This window comes from Botryllus schlosseri, chromosome 6 (genome assembly GCF_051294905.1).
Source record: "Botryllus schlosseri isolate E-star chromosome 6, Bs_hap1, whole genome shotgun sequence".
Classification (NCBI taxonomy): domain Eukaryota; kingdom Metazoa; phylum Chordata; class Ascidiacea; order Stolidobranchia; family Styelidae; genus Botryllus; species Botryllus schlosseri.
Window position 1 is genome coordinate 15,867,509 of NC_137241.1, and position 17,648 is coordinate 15,885,156.

Consider the following 17,648-nt stretch of genomic DNA (forward strand, 5'->3'; position numbering starts at 1 on the left):
ATGTTACGCATGAACGATTTTGAAAAGTGTCAGTTTATGAGGTGGGTTTTAACCCCTGACCCCATTTGATTATGTGACAATTTTCCCTTCAATAGCAAGAGTTTCCTCTATTCTATCATTAGACACCATAATCCACTCTCAAGTACTTGACTATGCTGTTTTATAAACGTTACTGTAACAGGTAATGTAAAAGTAATTGAACTTCATGGTTGGGTGAGCACAGAATGGCCATTTTTTAAAATGCGATAACTTTGTGATGGATGGACCAATTTTGACAAAATTAAGTTTGCTGCAGTCAGAACTGGATACCAGATTTACCCCTCCATTTTCATTGCAATCTGACACCTAGTGGTGACGGGTGCGGTTGATTTGACATGGACTTACCCATTGATTTGTTAAACATCTAAAAGTATCTATAAAGAGAATAAAATGGTTATGAATTACCCTCTGATTTTTGTTCAAGAAATTTGTGTAAATTTTGTATAGAGCAATGCAAAAGCTACTGAAAGTAGAAAATTTTTAATTTGGCTCAACTAGCCAAATTTGCTATACATTTTTTGAAAACTCAACAATTTCATGGCATAGCCAGTAAAATTTAATAAAACTTTTTTATTTTTTCAATAAATTCATTTTTTTTAAAAATCTGATAGCTTCACTTCTGCATGTTGGAATTGAGCCAAATCTAGTGTGCAACCTTTTTTCAAGTCACCTAACAATTTTGTTCATGAACCAGTGAAATTTGGGAAAAAAGTTATTTTTGAACAACACTGATGTATAGAAACTTGACCAAAATCTAGAAAAACATTGGCAACAGTGCCAGTACTAAATTATAGGAAGTAGTGTCATGAGTAACAGCAAGACCTGGTCTCCCATTAAAAGAATATTTACATTCCAGTTAGAATGATACCAAATTGTAAATCGCTGCATCATCAAAAAAAAACAAGTAGAAAGTACGGTACTCTTGTCCTTGTCCGGCAATAGCAGTCTTCTCAGCACTATCCTTGAAACAATCAATAACTTCCTTCTGATTGGCATGGTTGAATATAAATTTGGCTGACCGAAATTCTTGATTATCTTTTTCGATAAATGGCACAGATATCTTAAAAGCTAACCGATGCCTGCAGTTGATGCATCTATTCTTAGGCCACTTTCACTATATAAACACTTTTAAAAAATCTAATAATTGTGGCTTATCTTAAATCATTTGCTATTGAAGCTGACTCGATTACGCTGTCTTGGGGCACACGAGATACCGGTATGACATTTGGTACCACCAAACAAACAAGTCAACATAGTTCAAATGTTAATTATATTTATCATTCTCACTAGCTTTATTAATTTCAGTCACTTTCCCGTCGTTTTCTGGCAATTCAGAAGTCGATGGAAAGACTACTCCGAATTGTTTTCTCATCCATTATAACAAATTGGCACGTTATACCCTGGCATTTTGCGCGGCTGCAAAACAAGATAATCCTACCTAGTTAGTATCTAAAAGTCCTGAAACTAGCTAATAAGTCATAGAAGATAACATAAAACCCAGAACTGTACTTCAAACAACCTCACTGAGACAGAAAATACGATTTAAAAACAGACCAATATCGCAAATTAACACAGGCAGCGGCTATCTAAGGCTGCGTTCATGGTGTGGTTTCGCCACGAATGATTGTGAAAACCTGGTACGAAAACCAGCAATGTGAACGCAAGGCAACTTCGCAACGTGACGGTGAACGCATTGGTTTTGACATCGACGTCACAATTGACGGGTAAATGAACGCACTGGTTTTGAGGAGAAAAGTTTGACGCCGTTTGGCGTGAAGCTTCCCCGTTCATATCAGAGTATTGGAAGAATTATTTCTATTAATGAAGGAAAGTGCCTATGTGGTATAGCCCAGCGCAGTTGTGCGAACCTGATGAGTGGTCTGCTCTCGTTTGCTTGTTAATCAATGTATGCGTAAGGAAGCAATGAATCAGAGCATAATGTACTTACAGTGTTTATGATTATGAGTCGTCGTAAGAAAATATACTTGTATTCAATTTTTCGTAAAAAATCACGAAGAAGGATGCGATCAATTGTTCGCAGCGAAGATATGGTCATGAACAACAGAACTCGCCTAGCCGCAATGAAAAATAATATGTCGCTTCGCCGAGAACGACCGAAGCCCAACTGTGGCTATTGGGAGAGAGCTCTCAATTTATGGGAAGAGGCTGATTACAAACGCCATTTGCGTCTGAGAAAGTGAATATATTTTAATATAAAAAATCACATATATAGGCCTACCTATGGTGTACGATAAGACATCCAGTAACATACAGTACAGTAATATTCCAAGGGACTTTTCTGAACCTACCTAACTTCACATTTCAGAGACACATTCAACGTACTAGTTGAGCACCTACGCGAAAGCTTGTCAAAAAAGCAAACCAATTTCAAGAAACCGGTGTCAGTGTCTTGTCGTGTTGCCATCGCCCTATGTCGTCTCGGTAGTGACATGAGTTACCGCAGTGTTGGTGAATACTTCGGTCTTGGAAAGTCCACAGTGTTCAACGTAAATATGATTTGATCTTTGCATCGGAAGTACGGTAGTCAATAGTTCAACTATGTTTTATTACAACAGATAACCATGGATGTGTGTGTTACCATTGTAAATCATATGATGAAAAATTTTGTGAGGATACCTGCCAATCCTAGAGCTACCTCCATGGCATTCTGTATTGACAAGGGCATTCCAAATTGCGTTGGTGCCGTAGACGGCTGCCACATACACATCCCTAAACCAACAGTCAATGGACCTGACTATTTCAATCGAAAGGGTAGATATTCAATCAACATTCAAGCTGTAACAGACTCCAAGGGGAGGTGAGAAAAACTTGGATAATGTTTAGTTTGTTCACTTGTCCATTTATGCCAAGTTCAAACATTCAGATTCTTGGATGTTGTCATAGGATGGCCCGGTAAGTCCTAGAAATTATTTTTGAAGCCTAGCCTGTGCAAAAGGAACAATTAGCTATATAATTTGACTCTTTAATTTAATCATACAATTTGATTTTATCACACATCCAGGTAAGGTGCATGACGCTAGAATGTTCTTGAACTCGCCCATTTGCATCAAAGGAGATCACGGCAATTTATTTCCACCAGTAGGTCCTTTAACCTTGACCTATTAAGACCCTGCGCATGACTGATCATCTTTTTTTGAAACAGAGTGACCTCTTTCTGAATGATGTTAATATCCCCTACTACATGGTTGCTGACAGCGCCTATCCTTTGCGCCCATGGGTGATGAAAGTTTACAGCAACCCCAGTAGCCCCTCTGAGGAATATTTCAACAAGGTAAATACAAGCCTGATATGTTGTTATGTTTCACTAGGCTATAAGCTCAAGTTTATTTTTAGAAGTTATGTTCTGCAAGACGAGTAGTGGAGCAGGCATTTGGACGGTTGAAGCACCGTTGGCGCTGTTTGTTGAAGAGGTGCGATGCTTTGCCCGAGAATGCTCGGTTGCAGATAGCATCATGCATCACATTGCACAACTTCTGTGAAGAGAACATGTACTACGCAGAGTTGCCACCTACAGATTTAGTGGATGATGATATCGAAGCTACCAGCATTGAAAGTGATCTGGAGTCTGGCATTCGTGTACGCGACACGCTCAAAGATGCTTAGTTTTGATTGGATTTGACACGGCTGACACGCATACAGCTTCCTGCCAAAAGCAGTTTATCCTAATAAATGAACGATGAAACACTTTCGTCAATGGCTGAATAGGACTTTATCACACCAGACATAAGCAAGATCAGAGATTGCAATGGGGCTAGTCAAGCAGCCATAATCATAAGCAGATGCCTCTACACATTTTAGCTCATTGACCTAGAAAGACTGATTCAAAACAGTTATTGTAGGTGAGTCCAGTAATGTCACAAGTCAATTTAAGCCTATGCCCTGCCCATGCCATGTACGGTAACGAAGACTTCAGAGATGAGATGTTTATTCACTTTCGATCACTACATGTACGGCAGGAGTTGAAGCCTCTTCTTCATTTTCTTGTCTGCTGCTGCAACAAACAATTATAGATTTTGCAAATCCACAGCAAAGAAAACATTTATCTGTTCTGAGAGCTGGTAACGCAATTACTGGAAATATTATTAACCCTTTGTGACTGCTAGTATTGAGGCGAAATTTTCTACAACTTTGATTGCCTGTCACTATCTTTTACATACATATAGTTCAAAAGCTGCATAGGGTACCGGAGAAAGTTAGTGTTTATAGTCACTGACAACTTACATTGAATAGCTTTCAGCTCGACTTTCAATTCCAAGTAAGCTTCGTAACATCTCAACATCGTGCTTCCTCTCTCATTTTCTTCTGCCTGAAAATTTTCAAAGTTTGTTACATACTCATCACGGGAAGTGGGAAGTATCGTGGCAGCTAATGACAAGCCGTTTGATGAATGACTCACCTGAAACTGCATCCACTGTTTAAACCTCTTGTCTTGTCTGTCTTCAGCATTCTCGATCATTGTCTGTATTGATTCACCTGCATGAAATGACACTGTTCACAAGACTGATGGCAAGAAAGTTAGCTGATTTATGATTACATCATGATAACAAAAGCTTCACATAAATCCATGACTGCATGATATAACTATATACCGCTGCCTATAGATAAGAGTGTCACTATATATCAATCAGACGGTCTATATTTACTTGAAGCATCTAACTTCCTCTTTCTTCTTGTCTTCACTTCACTGCTGCTGGAACTAGTGCTTGCAAAAGAATCTGAAACAACATATTAGGTTTGAAATTAAATGAATATAAAATAATTTGACTGGTTGCTGGTTTGTCTCAATCTCAATCTAAAGGCTTCTATAAGGAAAATGACATATCTTACTCTGTGTGTTATACACTTTTTACCACATCTTTGTCAAAGTCGTAAAAATGAGATTGGTGTTGTTTTTAGAGCAAACTCATTACACTTCTGCCATTCCAATAACATATCTGATCCATCTATGTCCAACTGCATCACTTGTAAAAAAAAACCTTACCATCGAGATTATCCGAGGTTATTAGCGATGGTATAGTCAGTGGGTCTTTCCCAATGGTTTCATTCAAATCTTCATATACATCAGCAATAGACGCAGGAGGATAAAGGTCCCCTGCTTCACCGCTGCTGTTAACTTTGTCTTTATACTTTCTGAATTCCCGCTTAAGGGCCTGTAACTTTTTCAAGCAGCAATCTGGAGATCTCTCTATTCCCAGCTTGTTCAAACTATTCGAAATTATGGTGAATATTTCTTTATTCGGTTTTCCGACGAGTGTCATGGCCTGAATTCTCTCAGTCTTCCACTCCTGCACCAGTTTTACCACTTCCTGCGGTCTCCACAAAATGCCACGGCTACGCATTACATTACCCTCCATCTACTCTGTAAAGATACTGGATAGTCAGCGCACCCCCAAACCAGGTTGGAGAGCAGGTTTGACGAATCTCGCACCAACGCCAAAATACCGTCCACCGCAGATGGAACGTCGCGTTAATTAGCGCGATAACGAGCGCGAAAAACGCTTAGTCCTCGTAACCTCGCTCGAGTATGAACGCTCATGTTTTGAGGCCATGATATCAAAATCACTCGAGTGTGAACGCCAAAATTTCGTAATGGTTCGAGAACTTCATGCTATGTGAACGGGTTGGTTTTGACGACTGGTTTCACAATAGGTATCAAAACAAACGATGAACGCAGCCTAAGATAGTTGTTTGGCCCCAGCGAACCAGTAGTCACGTGACTTTCGAGCCCAATAGTCTCACACCTCGCATAAATATAATTCATCGACCACTTTAGATTATACACACATAAATGCAACCATCCAACTCGAACGGTACAGACAGACTCACGTCTCCCTAACATTCCCACCCAGGACCATTAAAGTAAAAATCGCACTAAAGCGGATTGGAAACGTTGCACCATTACACGTCTTCAGTTCATGTAACTACACCAATTGCAGGTAAGCATAGAATTATAACTGTGGAGTTATAATTGAACAATTGGCTCTTTTTGTTGTGAGTATAGTATGGTATTTATCTTATTGAAAGTCCCTACAAAAATTTCACCTGTAAGGCCCTACTTGCTTTGTGTGAAATTATCTTGATCCATTGCAGCTTCTAGATAAGAAATTGTCTGGACCCATTGCAGCATCTAGATATGAAATTGTCAGGACCCATTGCAGCATCTAGATATGAAATTGTAATAAAATGTTTTTAATACAACATCAATTGCCACAGAACATTTGTTAAATCTAGAAGACTCTTCGTGCGCCTCTTTTCAAGAGTTATCAGCACACTAACGATAAGATGTATTGAAGCTGTGCAATTTGTCCTACGTTGTTATTTTTTAATTATATATATATATATATCTATTTTTAGTTATCCAAAGTTTGAGGGTAACGACTTCTGTAGTTATATGCTTGTGTTTTGGGTGGCTCGGTTTTAATGACCCCGTCATATCGAGCCGCGCATCTATACCTTGCTTATTGCTGATGCTATTTGATGAAAATAATCAGTGATATAAAGATGGGTTAGTTCAATCCCTTGCCAGACATTACTGATCAGTTTCATTTCCTCTTTTATTGTCTTCAGTTTTATGTCACTGACCGATATTACTGTATGTTACTTTGGGGGTTTTTATTTCCTCTTTGTGCAATGCTTTTTGCATTAAGTTACCTTGGATTTCCAAACCTATTTCTAATTTTCTTGCAATCATTATGATTTACTGTATTCTAGGGTTACCATATTTTGGAAATCTGAAAAGAGGACACTTTTTCAGAATTCTCAGACTTGCAAAACCGGAGGAAAATCCTGAAATAATGGTAAATTTTTCACACTTCGTGGTCGGTTGACTAAAAAATAGGTCAACTTTCCTGCTCAGCGACCAAAATACAGTTTTTCCCTTCACATTGTTAGGTGGTTGACTAAAAAAAAAGTCATCTCCCGCTCAGCTCCCGAAATACCCGCCTCAGCGTTACTTCAGTGCTGTTTTACGGCATCTCAGTCGATGTTGATCGTAACTTTGACCAAAATTCTCAAAAAAGGGGACAAAAGGGCGTCCTCCGAGGACGCTTTCAAAAAAGTCAAAAAAAGAGGACAAATCCTCTTAAAAGATAACGTATGGTAACCCTACTGTATTTAGTATTCTACAATATTACATGTGATATCTTATTATTACTCCTAAAAAAGTAGTCTGGAGTGGAGTTGTATTTTTGAGATTCCTGCTTGGATACTTGTTTGCTTCTTAATGACTTGGATCACCAGTTTATGGGACAAGCTTACGTTTGTAGAGGTTATAGGTTTATACTAGATATGGTTGTGCTATAATAAACACCTAAAACGGTGGTTCCCCACCTTTATATAGTCGTAACCCAATTTTTTAATTGAAAATATTACGTATCCCACCTCAAGCTATGCCCGTGAAGAGAATTCTATCTTTATAATGTAATAATGACAAGTGAAAATACCTTTGAACAGCATATGACCCTGGGAAACCAGAAACCGAGCGAGATAGTATAATGGTTATGCGTCCGGCTTCTCGATCGGGAGGTCGTGGGTTCGATCCCCGACCGGGTCATACCAAAGACTCGAAAATTGGTATCCGCAGCTATCTTGCTAGGAACTCAGCAATCACGGATAGCATGGAGGAGAAAATAAAAACGGGAGCGCAGACTAGATGACCTCACGGCCGTATCGCAACTCCGTCGTCAAAGCATCTCAATGGTGCAGGCGAAAAATAATATCATCTCTCTCTCTCTCTATAGCATTACGCTCTCTCACCGGTTAATGGCTTAAAGGCAATTGAAATATGTTTAAACACTAGGCCTAGATATTTTATCATACCAAGCGAGATAGTGTCATGGTGATGTGTCCGGCTTCTTGATCGGTAGGTCATGGGTTCGATCCCCGGCCGTGTCAGAGCAAAGACTCGAAAACTGGGCGGCTATCCTGCTAGGTGCTCAGCAATCACGCATAGCATGGAGAAAAAAATGGGGGTGCAGAGTAGATGACCTTGCTATAAAGGCAGTATCGCATCTCCGTCGTCAAAGCATCTCGATGGTGCAGGCAAAAAAGAATACCATCTCTCTCTCTCTCTCTCTCTCTCAAATGGTCATTCTACTGCTGTAAGCTGTAAGTTTTCTCAGTTATGACACAAAACTGCTCGATATGGTCCACCCTAGCACAGAAAACCACAGTTTAGGTTATCAGTTGTGTTCCAAATTCAGCGGTTTCAGAAACTCCCTGAAAGTGCGCTGCCAACCCCGATTGAGAGCCACTACATTAGATGCTCCCGATACTCATTCTTATTACTCCAAGACGAGAAAACTGGATAGACTACACCATTGCCATGCTTGTAAAAATATTTGTAACTCAACTGCTGAACCCATCTGTATATTAGTATCTCTAATCGTTCTGCAGAAGTGGCCTTTGTGGTAGCTGAAATCACAGTAAATACACAGTGTAAGAATTACTTCAGTTGTGCAATAATTCGTGTCACAGAAATTCACCACAGAAAAAAACCCAGCCACTGGTGAGATTGGCCAACTGAGCTATATGAGCTAATAGACTAATTCATCAATATAGTAGCAAGACAACTTTTTAACGATGTCAAAACAAATGTATGGTACTGAATATGTCATGTATGGATTCATCACACAGAACACAGAGAATGTTTGTCAAAGTGTGTGGTATGTATGAAAACTCCTGATAACTCGACCAGGCCATGACGGCCAGCCTGTTATAAGGCATGTTGATTCGAAAGTCGAAGAAAAAATCATCGAGATTCATGTCCTGAGAGAGGATCCCCGGATGTACACGATTCTTCTGAAGAAATAGTTACATCTATCACATTGAAATGTATTTTCTTGCCAGTCGTTGTTGCGGTGTATTAATAACACCAATAACAAATAAAAAGTGGTTTATTTGAGTTAACTAAATAATTGAGCCAGGTGGTACGCAGCATACAAAACAAATAAGTGCTACGCGATCGAAAAAAAAAGTTTCAAAAACAATACCTTAGCCCAGTGGTTCTCAACCGGTGTGCCACGGCACACTGGTGTGCCATTTACGTCTCGCTAGGGTGCCGCGAAAGATTTTGAAATTATGCGCAAATAAATTCTAGCATATAGCAACCAATCAATAATCTAAATCGGGCTTGATGTGAATTTTGTACACTTGACAAATAAAAATTGCTGTCATCCCCGCAATCAATAAACCCGTGAATATGCTTTACCCAACATGTCGCGTGCCATGAAGGCCGAATTTAGTTTTGCACACTGCACAGTACATTGATTGATGGCAGAGAATAGCAGACATGGCGGTGACTGTGTGGCAATGCAGTTTCGAAATCCCCATTGGCTTACTTATCACCAGCGAGAAATGAACTCCTTTGGAAATGATTTTCACATTTACAAATTCGAATTACAAACATAGCCATCCACGTTGCGATTGTTAGGTAGCGTACCGATACTGCCGTTAAAATCTAGGCTCGTAAAGTAGGCGACGAAATTGAGAAATAAACAAATTTCCCCGCCACTGAGGTTATTATACGTGTTTTTTGGAACTATAATTGAACTGCGGGTAGCTGCGAATAGAGCTATTGAGGTATTGCTTTCCTCACGTGTGCTACATGATCTGCGTGGAAATGCGTTTGACATCCATGTATAACACGCCTATACGCATCTGCATTCGTTAGTGGCGGTCGTACCTGGCCTCTTCGATGCAATAGTTAATTACATCGACAATGCGATACCAGAGTTTATCGTCATCAAACAAATTTTATGAAATAGTATTTAAGCGCAGCCTGAAGTTTTAACGACATCTCAGCAAGCCAGTTATGTGGTAGCAGAGGTGATAGCTTTAAATTCAAAACCTCATGATACGGAAGCGGAGAAATGTCAAAAAAAAATTTGGGAACACAGCTGCGGAGGAATTGAAACCGTTTCCTATGTCAAGTGACACCATTCGTAGACGTATTTGTGACGTGTCCGTAGATATAGAGATGATACCGTAATATCTTCTTTGAAGTAGAGCAAAGCCTACTTTAGTGCTCCAAAAAGGTAGAAGCACTTCGTCAGAGACCACCTCTGTATGACTGTGGGCGCTGCTAGGTATTTTCTGGTAGTTTACTGGTGCCATAAACCAAAAATGAACCACTTTGCTAGTGTGCCACAAACTATTTTACCTTTTCAAAGTGTGCCGCGAGATCGAAAAGGTTGAGAACCACTGCCTTAGCCTCTTCAAAAGCCCCTGGTTTTTCAACTATTTATTGCTGGGTTAAAAAGAATTGCTTGAGATCTTAAATCCACATATATTATACTCAATACCCGAAGTATATTTCAAACATTTTAGGGAAAATCGCTACCTTTATATTTGGCAATACGATAGGATGACGCGAGATGATGTCTTGCGCAAGTAATATCAGAGTACCGTAAAATGGCACATGTGTCTTAATGTCATTCAAATCAGATATATTCGGATGGTATCCTACAACCATGTCAATGCGCCGGAGTACCTACAACAGCGGTTCTCAACCATTTTGTCTTCACGGGCCCTTTTGGACCATCACAGACCCCCGAAGTTTTAGTTCAAATTTAGCTCTATTATCGTGCAACCGTCATCTGTCATGTGCAGTTAGCAACTGTAGGATAGTGATAAACAGTATCCCTCCGGCCATCCTAGCGAGAGAGTGTAATGGTTATGCGTCTGGCTTCTCGATCGGTGGGTCGTGGGTTCGATCCCCGGTCAGGTCATACCAATGACTTGAAAATTGGTATCCGCAGCTATCCTGCTAGGCGCTCAGCAATCACGGATAGCATGGAGGAGAAAAAAAACGGGGGCGCAGACCAGATGACCTCACGGCCGTATCATAACTCCGTCGTCAAAGCATCTCGATGGTGCAGGCGGAAAAGAATATCACATCTCTCTCTCTCTCCGTCAGTCGACGAGCATGTTCACATTCAAGTCGAAATACAACCAATTACTACTAAGTGAATACTAGTCCATCCTCAAAATTACCGGACCACGACCTGACTTATTGATCTCGCCTTCTATGACATGCCACCCATTTTGTTGCTCGCTTTTTCTATACTATCTTATTTTACTTTTCATTCAGTGTGCATGCCTCCTCTTTACATCGCCTAGGCCAAGGTGGGTGTCTGATTCCATAAACTACTCCAAGTCGCTTCGACACCTTCCTATCCTTTCATTGTATCGCATTTTCGTGGTGTATTGAACTGATAAAATTGCTAATAAACCAATGATGATGATGAACAGCAACAAATTGGCCATTCTTTAAAATATCATCATAGTCTACTAATTATATAGAAATTGGGAAGTCTTTTGTTATTTCTAAGCGAATTTTGTAGCTAAATTTCTTGAAATACGCAGTAGTCTCTTGAAAATCCACACTGCCTGTTTGATATGAATGAGTGCCAAAAATCTATTTCCAAGAAGATAGGTGGTGGCGACTGTGGTAATAACGTGCAATGTTTCCGACGACGTCTTCATTATGATTGCACCATCACCAGAATTGAGAAACAGATTTCTAGTGCACATATAACGGCCAGTATAGTCATTTCTACCTAGCAGCTCATCTTGAAGTTCTGGAATAGCGGTTATGCATGTCACAGGAGAAAATAGATTCTTGCGAACGATTTTTTCCAAAACCCCAACAACACATCTCTAATCAGCTCTTAATATGTTTGTATCAGTAGGCTATTGGCAATTTAGCAATTAAAGTGATTTTGCACAGTACAATATTTCATCTCAGATGGCCATTCTGTTTATGTGAGTTATGAAGTTTTAGCAGTTACGAAGCAAAACTGCCTCGTGATTTCTCTAATTGAAAAAAATACAAATCAGGTTATCAACCATTCTGCAAATTTGTAGGTTTTGCGGACCCCCTGAAATTGCTTCGCGGAACCCTATGTGTCCGCCAACCCCAGTTGAGAACCACTGACTTACAATATCCAGGACAATCCACATGCGGGGCATGAGAGTGAAGTCTTTAATGAATTCCTGAACTAGAAATCTAGTAAAATGATACCATTTTCCTCGTATCTAGTGCCCTAGAACAGTGCTCTTCAACCTTTTTCGACGTGATACACCCTTTTAACGTTTGCTCAAAACTCGTACACCCCTGTTCATTAGGGGTCTTCAAAAATGACTTTTTTCCTCAAATCGTACTGGCTACTTGATAAAATTGTTAGGTTACCTAACTTAAGCCTACACACCAAATTTGGTTCAATTCCAACCAGTAGCCGCATGGCTACGGGAGAAAAAAATTTCTAATTATTATATAAAAATAAATAACGAAAAATGTGAAATTTTTCTGTTCACCCCATAAAAGTATTAGGTTGTCTAAAAAAATGATGTTCTTCAAATTTGGTTTAATTCCAACCAGTAGAAGCGGAGTTATTGCCGTCAAAAAATCGGATTTGAATAAAATAGTATTTGGTCACAGTGTCTATTCGCAGCCAGTTAGGCCGCCCGCCCGATTGTAATAAGCGTTAGTTGTTTAATTGTAATTGATTGTAATAAGATACTAGATAGCTACTATAGATATATAGATTGAAATATTGCTGCATCGTAAAGAGTGGTATATTACCGGTACTCGCCATGCCAACGACAGTGCAGCTGCAAACAAAAATAGAGGAACTACTGCTACGGATGGATACAATGGAGGAAAGAATCACGGGCAGCCTCTCACAGCAACTAAAAAATCTAATAACGGATGCCGTCAAGAGTCTTATTGACAACAAAGTGAAGGAATCTGAAAAACGCATGTGCAAAAAGCTTGAGAATTGTATCGCCAACACAAAAGATGATCTAACAGCAAAATTGGCATCCCTCGGGCAAGAAAATGATGAGCTAAAAAGAGAACTATCAAATCACATAAATCAAGATGCAACTGAAAAATCCTTCTACGGTAGTCAATACGAAGAACAAAAAACTAAAATAACGGAAATGGAAAAAGTTTTGAAGGACTTGAAATCTGAAAATGAAAAGTTCATAAACGAAACACAGGAACTCAAGGGAAGACTCAGAACGAACGAAAAAGAAGAAGATGATATAGAAATGCGATCCAGGAGAGAAAATCTGGAGCTTCATGGAGTACCGATGATGGCAAATGAAGATCCTGTACAGCTTGTCATCCATCTTGCCTCAAAATTCAACATGAGCCTGACACGGAGTGAAATATCCTACTGTCACAGATTTACTAAAAAAAATGATGCAAAAAAATCCCATCCAAATAAAAAAAATGATGCAAAACAATCCCATCCCATCATTCTTGTTAGATTCAAGTCAATGTCGACACGTGATGATTTCTTCAAAAAGAGAAAAAATATCACAGATTCTTTTGATTTCGGCATAGCTGGAATGAAGAACTTGTTTATGAATGAAAATCTCACGAAACTGAAAAGAGAACTGTATTATGAAGCCCGGCAAAAAAAAAGAGAGCTCGAATATCAATTTGTTTGGACTAGCAACGGAAAGATCTTTTTGCGAAAAGACGAGGAATCCAAAATAATTCGCATCCACTCAATGGAAGTGCTGCAACGCCTCAAGTAGAAAATGCTGGTGAACTTGCTCATCATGTTTTACACGCTAAATAAAAAAATGGCGACCCCAGAAATATCTGAGCACAATCTCAATGACGAAGAAGATGGAAGCCTACTGTTTACCAACATTACTCAATGCAAGAAACTTTTACCAAGTGAGCTGAAGCGAATTGGGAAAAAATCTACCATGATGCACCTAAATATCCGATCTCTCCAGAAACACCATACTGACCTTTGTACTCTATTATCCTTAATGCAACAACCACCCTGCATACTTGGCATCTCCGAAACACGCCTTAAAAGTAACCCGCAAATCAATATAGACCTACCCAACTACTCATTTAACCACTGTCCATCTAGTACAGATGCTGGTGGAGTCGGGATGTATATTGCCGAAGGATATGATTACTTCTTGGTTGATCAATACAAACTCAATTGCTCATCAGTTGAGGAGATATGGGCGGACGTCACGCTAGATCCAATGAGATCAAATTCTATTACCATTGGCATCATATACAGGCATCCACATGGAAGTCCCTCAGAATTCTTGGACTGTTTCGAAAAGACATTAGAGATGTTAATTCATTGTGGACGAAACTTCGTAATTATGGGAGACATCAACATCAACCTCCTTGCAAATTCTAAAATCGTCGAACGCTACAAAAACTGCCTGCACTCCTCGAGCTCTATTCAACTTGTGTCTGATGCAACCCGTGTTACAAAAGACTGTGAAAGCCTCTTGGACCATATAATAACCAATGTAAGTGACATAGAGCTGTCTCCAGCCATACTCTGCCATGATATCTCTGACCATTTTCCTATTTTATGTGAATTTGGCTTAAAACCTATTATATCTCGTCCATCTCATGCAATGCAAAGAGACTTGAGTAACCTGAACAACGACAGCCTTTTACAAGATGCATATGAAAAATTTGAGCAAGCGGCTACAACACCATGTGTCAACAGTAACGAATTTAATAAAAATTTCAGTAACTTTATTGAGGACATCAAGAGTGTGTTCGATTCACACGCTCCTATCAAAAGACTCTCTCGACGACAGCAAAAAATCAAATTGAAACCATGGCTCACACCTGGCATTCTTCGAGCAATAAAAACTAGGAATTTTTTATATCAGAAGTTTATTAGAACAAAAAATGTACAAGATATGCTACGTCACAAAGAATATGCCAAAAAATTGTGTTCAATCAAGAAAAAAGCAAAAGAAGCATATTTCGGAAAGTTATTTTCAAGCTGCCATGGAAATCAAAGAGATACTTGGAAGATCATAAAAGGGTTAATAAATAACAACAAAACTTCTGCACCCCCATATCTGAAATGTGATGTAAATGGTAGTACCATCAAAGAACCAAAGAAAGTAGCAAACGAGTTCAACGACTTCTTCGCATCAATCGGTCCAAAGTTAACTTCTGCTGTTCCACCATCCGCAACAAAAGCGCAAGATTACTTGAGAAGAAATACATCGTCAATGTTCCTGGAGCCATCAACAGCGGATGAAGTGAATCGTACTATACATACTCTTAAATCTGCTAAAGCAACGGGACATGATCAAGTACCAAATAACCTCCTTAAGATAATTGCAGGCCCGCTGAGTGTTCCATTATCATATTACTTCAACAAATCGCTTGAACTGGGATGCTTTCCGAACTCCCTCAAAATAGGTAAAATAACCCCTGTCTACAAAGGAGGTTCGAAGTTCACGACAAACAACTATAGGCCTATTTCAGTTCTACCTAGTCTAGCAATTGTATTTGAGAAACTTTTACAAAGTAGGCTCACTAGTTTTTTGTCAAAATACAAAATAATCAGCAATCACCAATATGGTTTTCGGGATCAACATTCTACTATTCATGCTATTCTTGAAATAATGACAGGATACTACGATGTACAATCAACCAACAGTTATGGTGTGGCTATCTCGCTTGACCTCAAGAAGGCATTTGATACTGTCGACCATTCATTGCTAATTGATAAGCTAGAATGTTATGGTGTACGTGGTACTGCCCTCGAAATATTTCGTAATTATCTTACTGACCGACAACAATATACAGTCATCGGTCAAGAGAAATCTGACTATCGTGCTGTCTCCTGCGGTATACCACAGGGGTCAGTTTTGGGGCCAACTTTGTTTCTGTTGTATATTAATGATATAACTGCCTGTTCGCAATTCGCCACTACCCTTTTTGCAGATGACACGCACTTGCTGCTATCCTCATCCGATAGTCAAAATCTGTTGACATCTACTAACAACCAACTTGAACTTATAAGCAACTGGCTCACATGTAACAAATTGTCCATTAATGCTAATAAGAGCCAAGTATTACCAATAGGCAAAGAAAAAAGGAGAACAGAACTCTCCAATACTAATCCCAAATTAATTATGAATGGTCAAGCGATGTGCTTTTGCAAATCAATGAAATATCTAGGGATTTTTATTGATTATGACCTCAGTTGGAATACCCATACAAGTCATGTTTCGTCCAAGATCTCTCGCAATACTGGTGTCTTGTGGCGAATAAATAGAATTGTTCCTAGGCCTATGCTCAGAAGTCTTTATTTCTCCATCGTTCACTGCCATTTGCAATATGGTATTATTATGTGGGGATCTGCAACCCAAACTATTTTGAAAGCATTCCAAGTACTGCAGAATAAAGCCATTCGGGCCATTGCTGGATTGACCATCTATCATCGCTTGTCTCCGTATTATAAGAAACTTCGCATTCTTAAAGTTGAAGACATATATATTTTTGAATTAGCAAAGTTCATGTATAAGTTTAACAAACAAGAAGTTCCAAATTCACTTGTAAACTACTTTGAATACTGCATGCATATACACAACTACGGTACTCGATCTAAGAGCTCTTCCAACCTATTTATGTCTAATTCCGACAATGCTTTTCCTCCCTTGAAGCGTGCTGGAATCGATGTGTGGAATAAATTGCCCCCGCGACTGAAAAGTATGAGTTTTCTGTCATTCAAGGCGGAGTTCCTTGACTTACTTCTCAGTAAGTACTAATCGCCATCGGATGTATTCCCATGTACTATTGCATCAAGGCATCCACTGTGTACTTCGTTGTTGTTTTTCTTTTTCGTTTTTTTTCCACACCACCATAACTAGTAAGCATGAGTGTATGTATCTATCTATTCTATATACTTGTTTCTAATCTCCTAGGTTCCGGCTTGACATGAAGATCGTAAGGATCATATCGCCGGCACCCATCTATACCGTTATAGAGCCAGTTACACACTATTATTACTGTGTATGTGTTGCTGTTATAACAAAACAAAAAAACACACAGTAATGAGTATTCTGTTTATTCCGGTTGACGAAGAAATAAATCTCTCTCTCTCTCTCGCTGCTAGGGCTCTTCAAAAATGACTTTTTTTCTCAAATCGTACTGGCTACTTGATAAAATTGTTAGGTTACCTAATTTAAGCCTACACACAAAATTTGGTTCAATTCCAGCCAGTAACCGCTTTGCTACAGGAGAAGAAAGTTTCTATTTATTATATAAAAATAAATAATAAAAAATTTGAAAATTTTCTGTTCACTCCATGAAAGTGTTAGGCTGTCTATAGAAACGATGCTCACCAAATTTGGTTCATTTCCAACCAGTGGAAGCGGGGTTATTGCCATCGAAAAGATTTGGATTTGAATAAAATAGTATTTACGGTGATCGATTCTTTGTTTATTTATTATAGTTGTGCTCACCGTAAATACTATTTTATTAAAATCCAAATTTTTCGACAGCAATACTGCGTATCAGGCCTGCCTCACCACACACAGTCGATAGTAGCACATGGGCTGGAAGAGATGTCAGTAACCTCAGATCGTATGCCGCTATACACAATCTATTGTCGTTAATTGGCATCACTAATAACAAAATATTAAATTGCAAATGTATGGCGAAAGATTGGACATAAAATCGGCATTTAAAAAAAGGGTTTCGATTTCAACATGGAAGCTGTTTCGAACCTGGCTGGCTACGTCACTTCATTTATGTGCATTGCGGTATTTATTAACGTCGGGTA

The 17,648-nt window shown here is 39.1% G+C and overlaps 3 protein-coding genes across 6 annotated transcripts in view; 2 read left to right on the top strand and 1 right to left on the bottom strand.

Moving 5' to 3' along the window:
* LOC145441169 (lysine-specific demethylase RAD23A-like) overlaps window positions 1-17,648 on the top strand; it is a 127,497-nt gene that overhangs the window by 66,889 nt on the left and 42,960 nt on the right. The gene's annotated exons all lie outside the window — the stretch shown is intronic.
* LOC145441155 (uncharacterized) lies at window positions 3,969-5,716 on the bottom strand. Of its 4 annotated transcripts, XM_080318957.1 has the most exons (5): window positions 5,042-5,714; window positions 4,704-4,775; window positions 4,457-4,533; window positions 4,282-4,366; window positions 3,969-4,051 (listed from the first exon to the last, which is right to left on the bottom strand). In XM_080318957.1, the coding sequence occupies exons 1-5, from the start codon at window positions 5,412-5,414 to the stop codon at window positions 4,002-4,004; spliced, it is 657 nt and encodes a 218-aa protein (XP_080175083.1). In that variant the 5' UTR covers window positions 5,415-5,714; the 3' UTR covers window positions 3,969-4,001. The 4 variants fall into 4 exon arrangements, with proteins under 4 accessions (XP_080175083.1, XP_080175082.1, XP_080175081.1 ...); XM_080318956.1 differs by having other exon boundaries at window positions 3,969-4,366; window positions 5,042-5,715; XM_080318955.1 differs by having other exon boundaries at window positions 4,282-4,533; window positions 5,042-5,715.
* On the top strand, window positions 12,655-13,608 carry LOC145440148 (uncharacterized). The gene has a single exon (XM_080317732.1). The coding sequence runs from the start codon at window positions 12,655-12,657 to the stop codon at window positions 13,606-13,608; it is 954 nt and encodes a 317-aa protein (XP_080173858.1).

What these genes read in the sequence shown, in the direction of transcription:
- LOC145440148 (XM_080317732.1), top strand. Translation starts at nt 12,655, where the DNA reads ATGCCAACGACAGTGCAGCTGCAAACAAAAATAGAGGAACTACTGCTA.
- LOC145441155 (XM_080318954.1), bottom strand. Translation starts at nt 5,414, where the DNA reads ATGGAGGGTAATGTAATGCGTAGCCGTGGCATTTTGTGGAGACCGCAG. An exon ending in AACCTCGGATAATCTCGATG is followed by an intron (nt 4,776 to 5,041) that starts GTAAGGTTTTTT and finishes ATGTTGTTTCAG; the next exon opens with ATTCTTTTGCAAGCACTAGT. An exon ending in GAGGAAGTTAGATGCTTCAA is followed by an intron (nt 4,534 to 4,703) that starts GTAAATATAGAC and finishes CATTTCATGCAG; the next exon opens with GTGAATCAATACAGACAATG.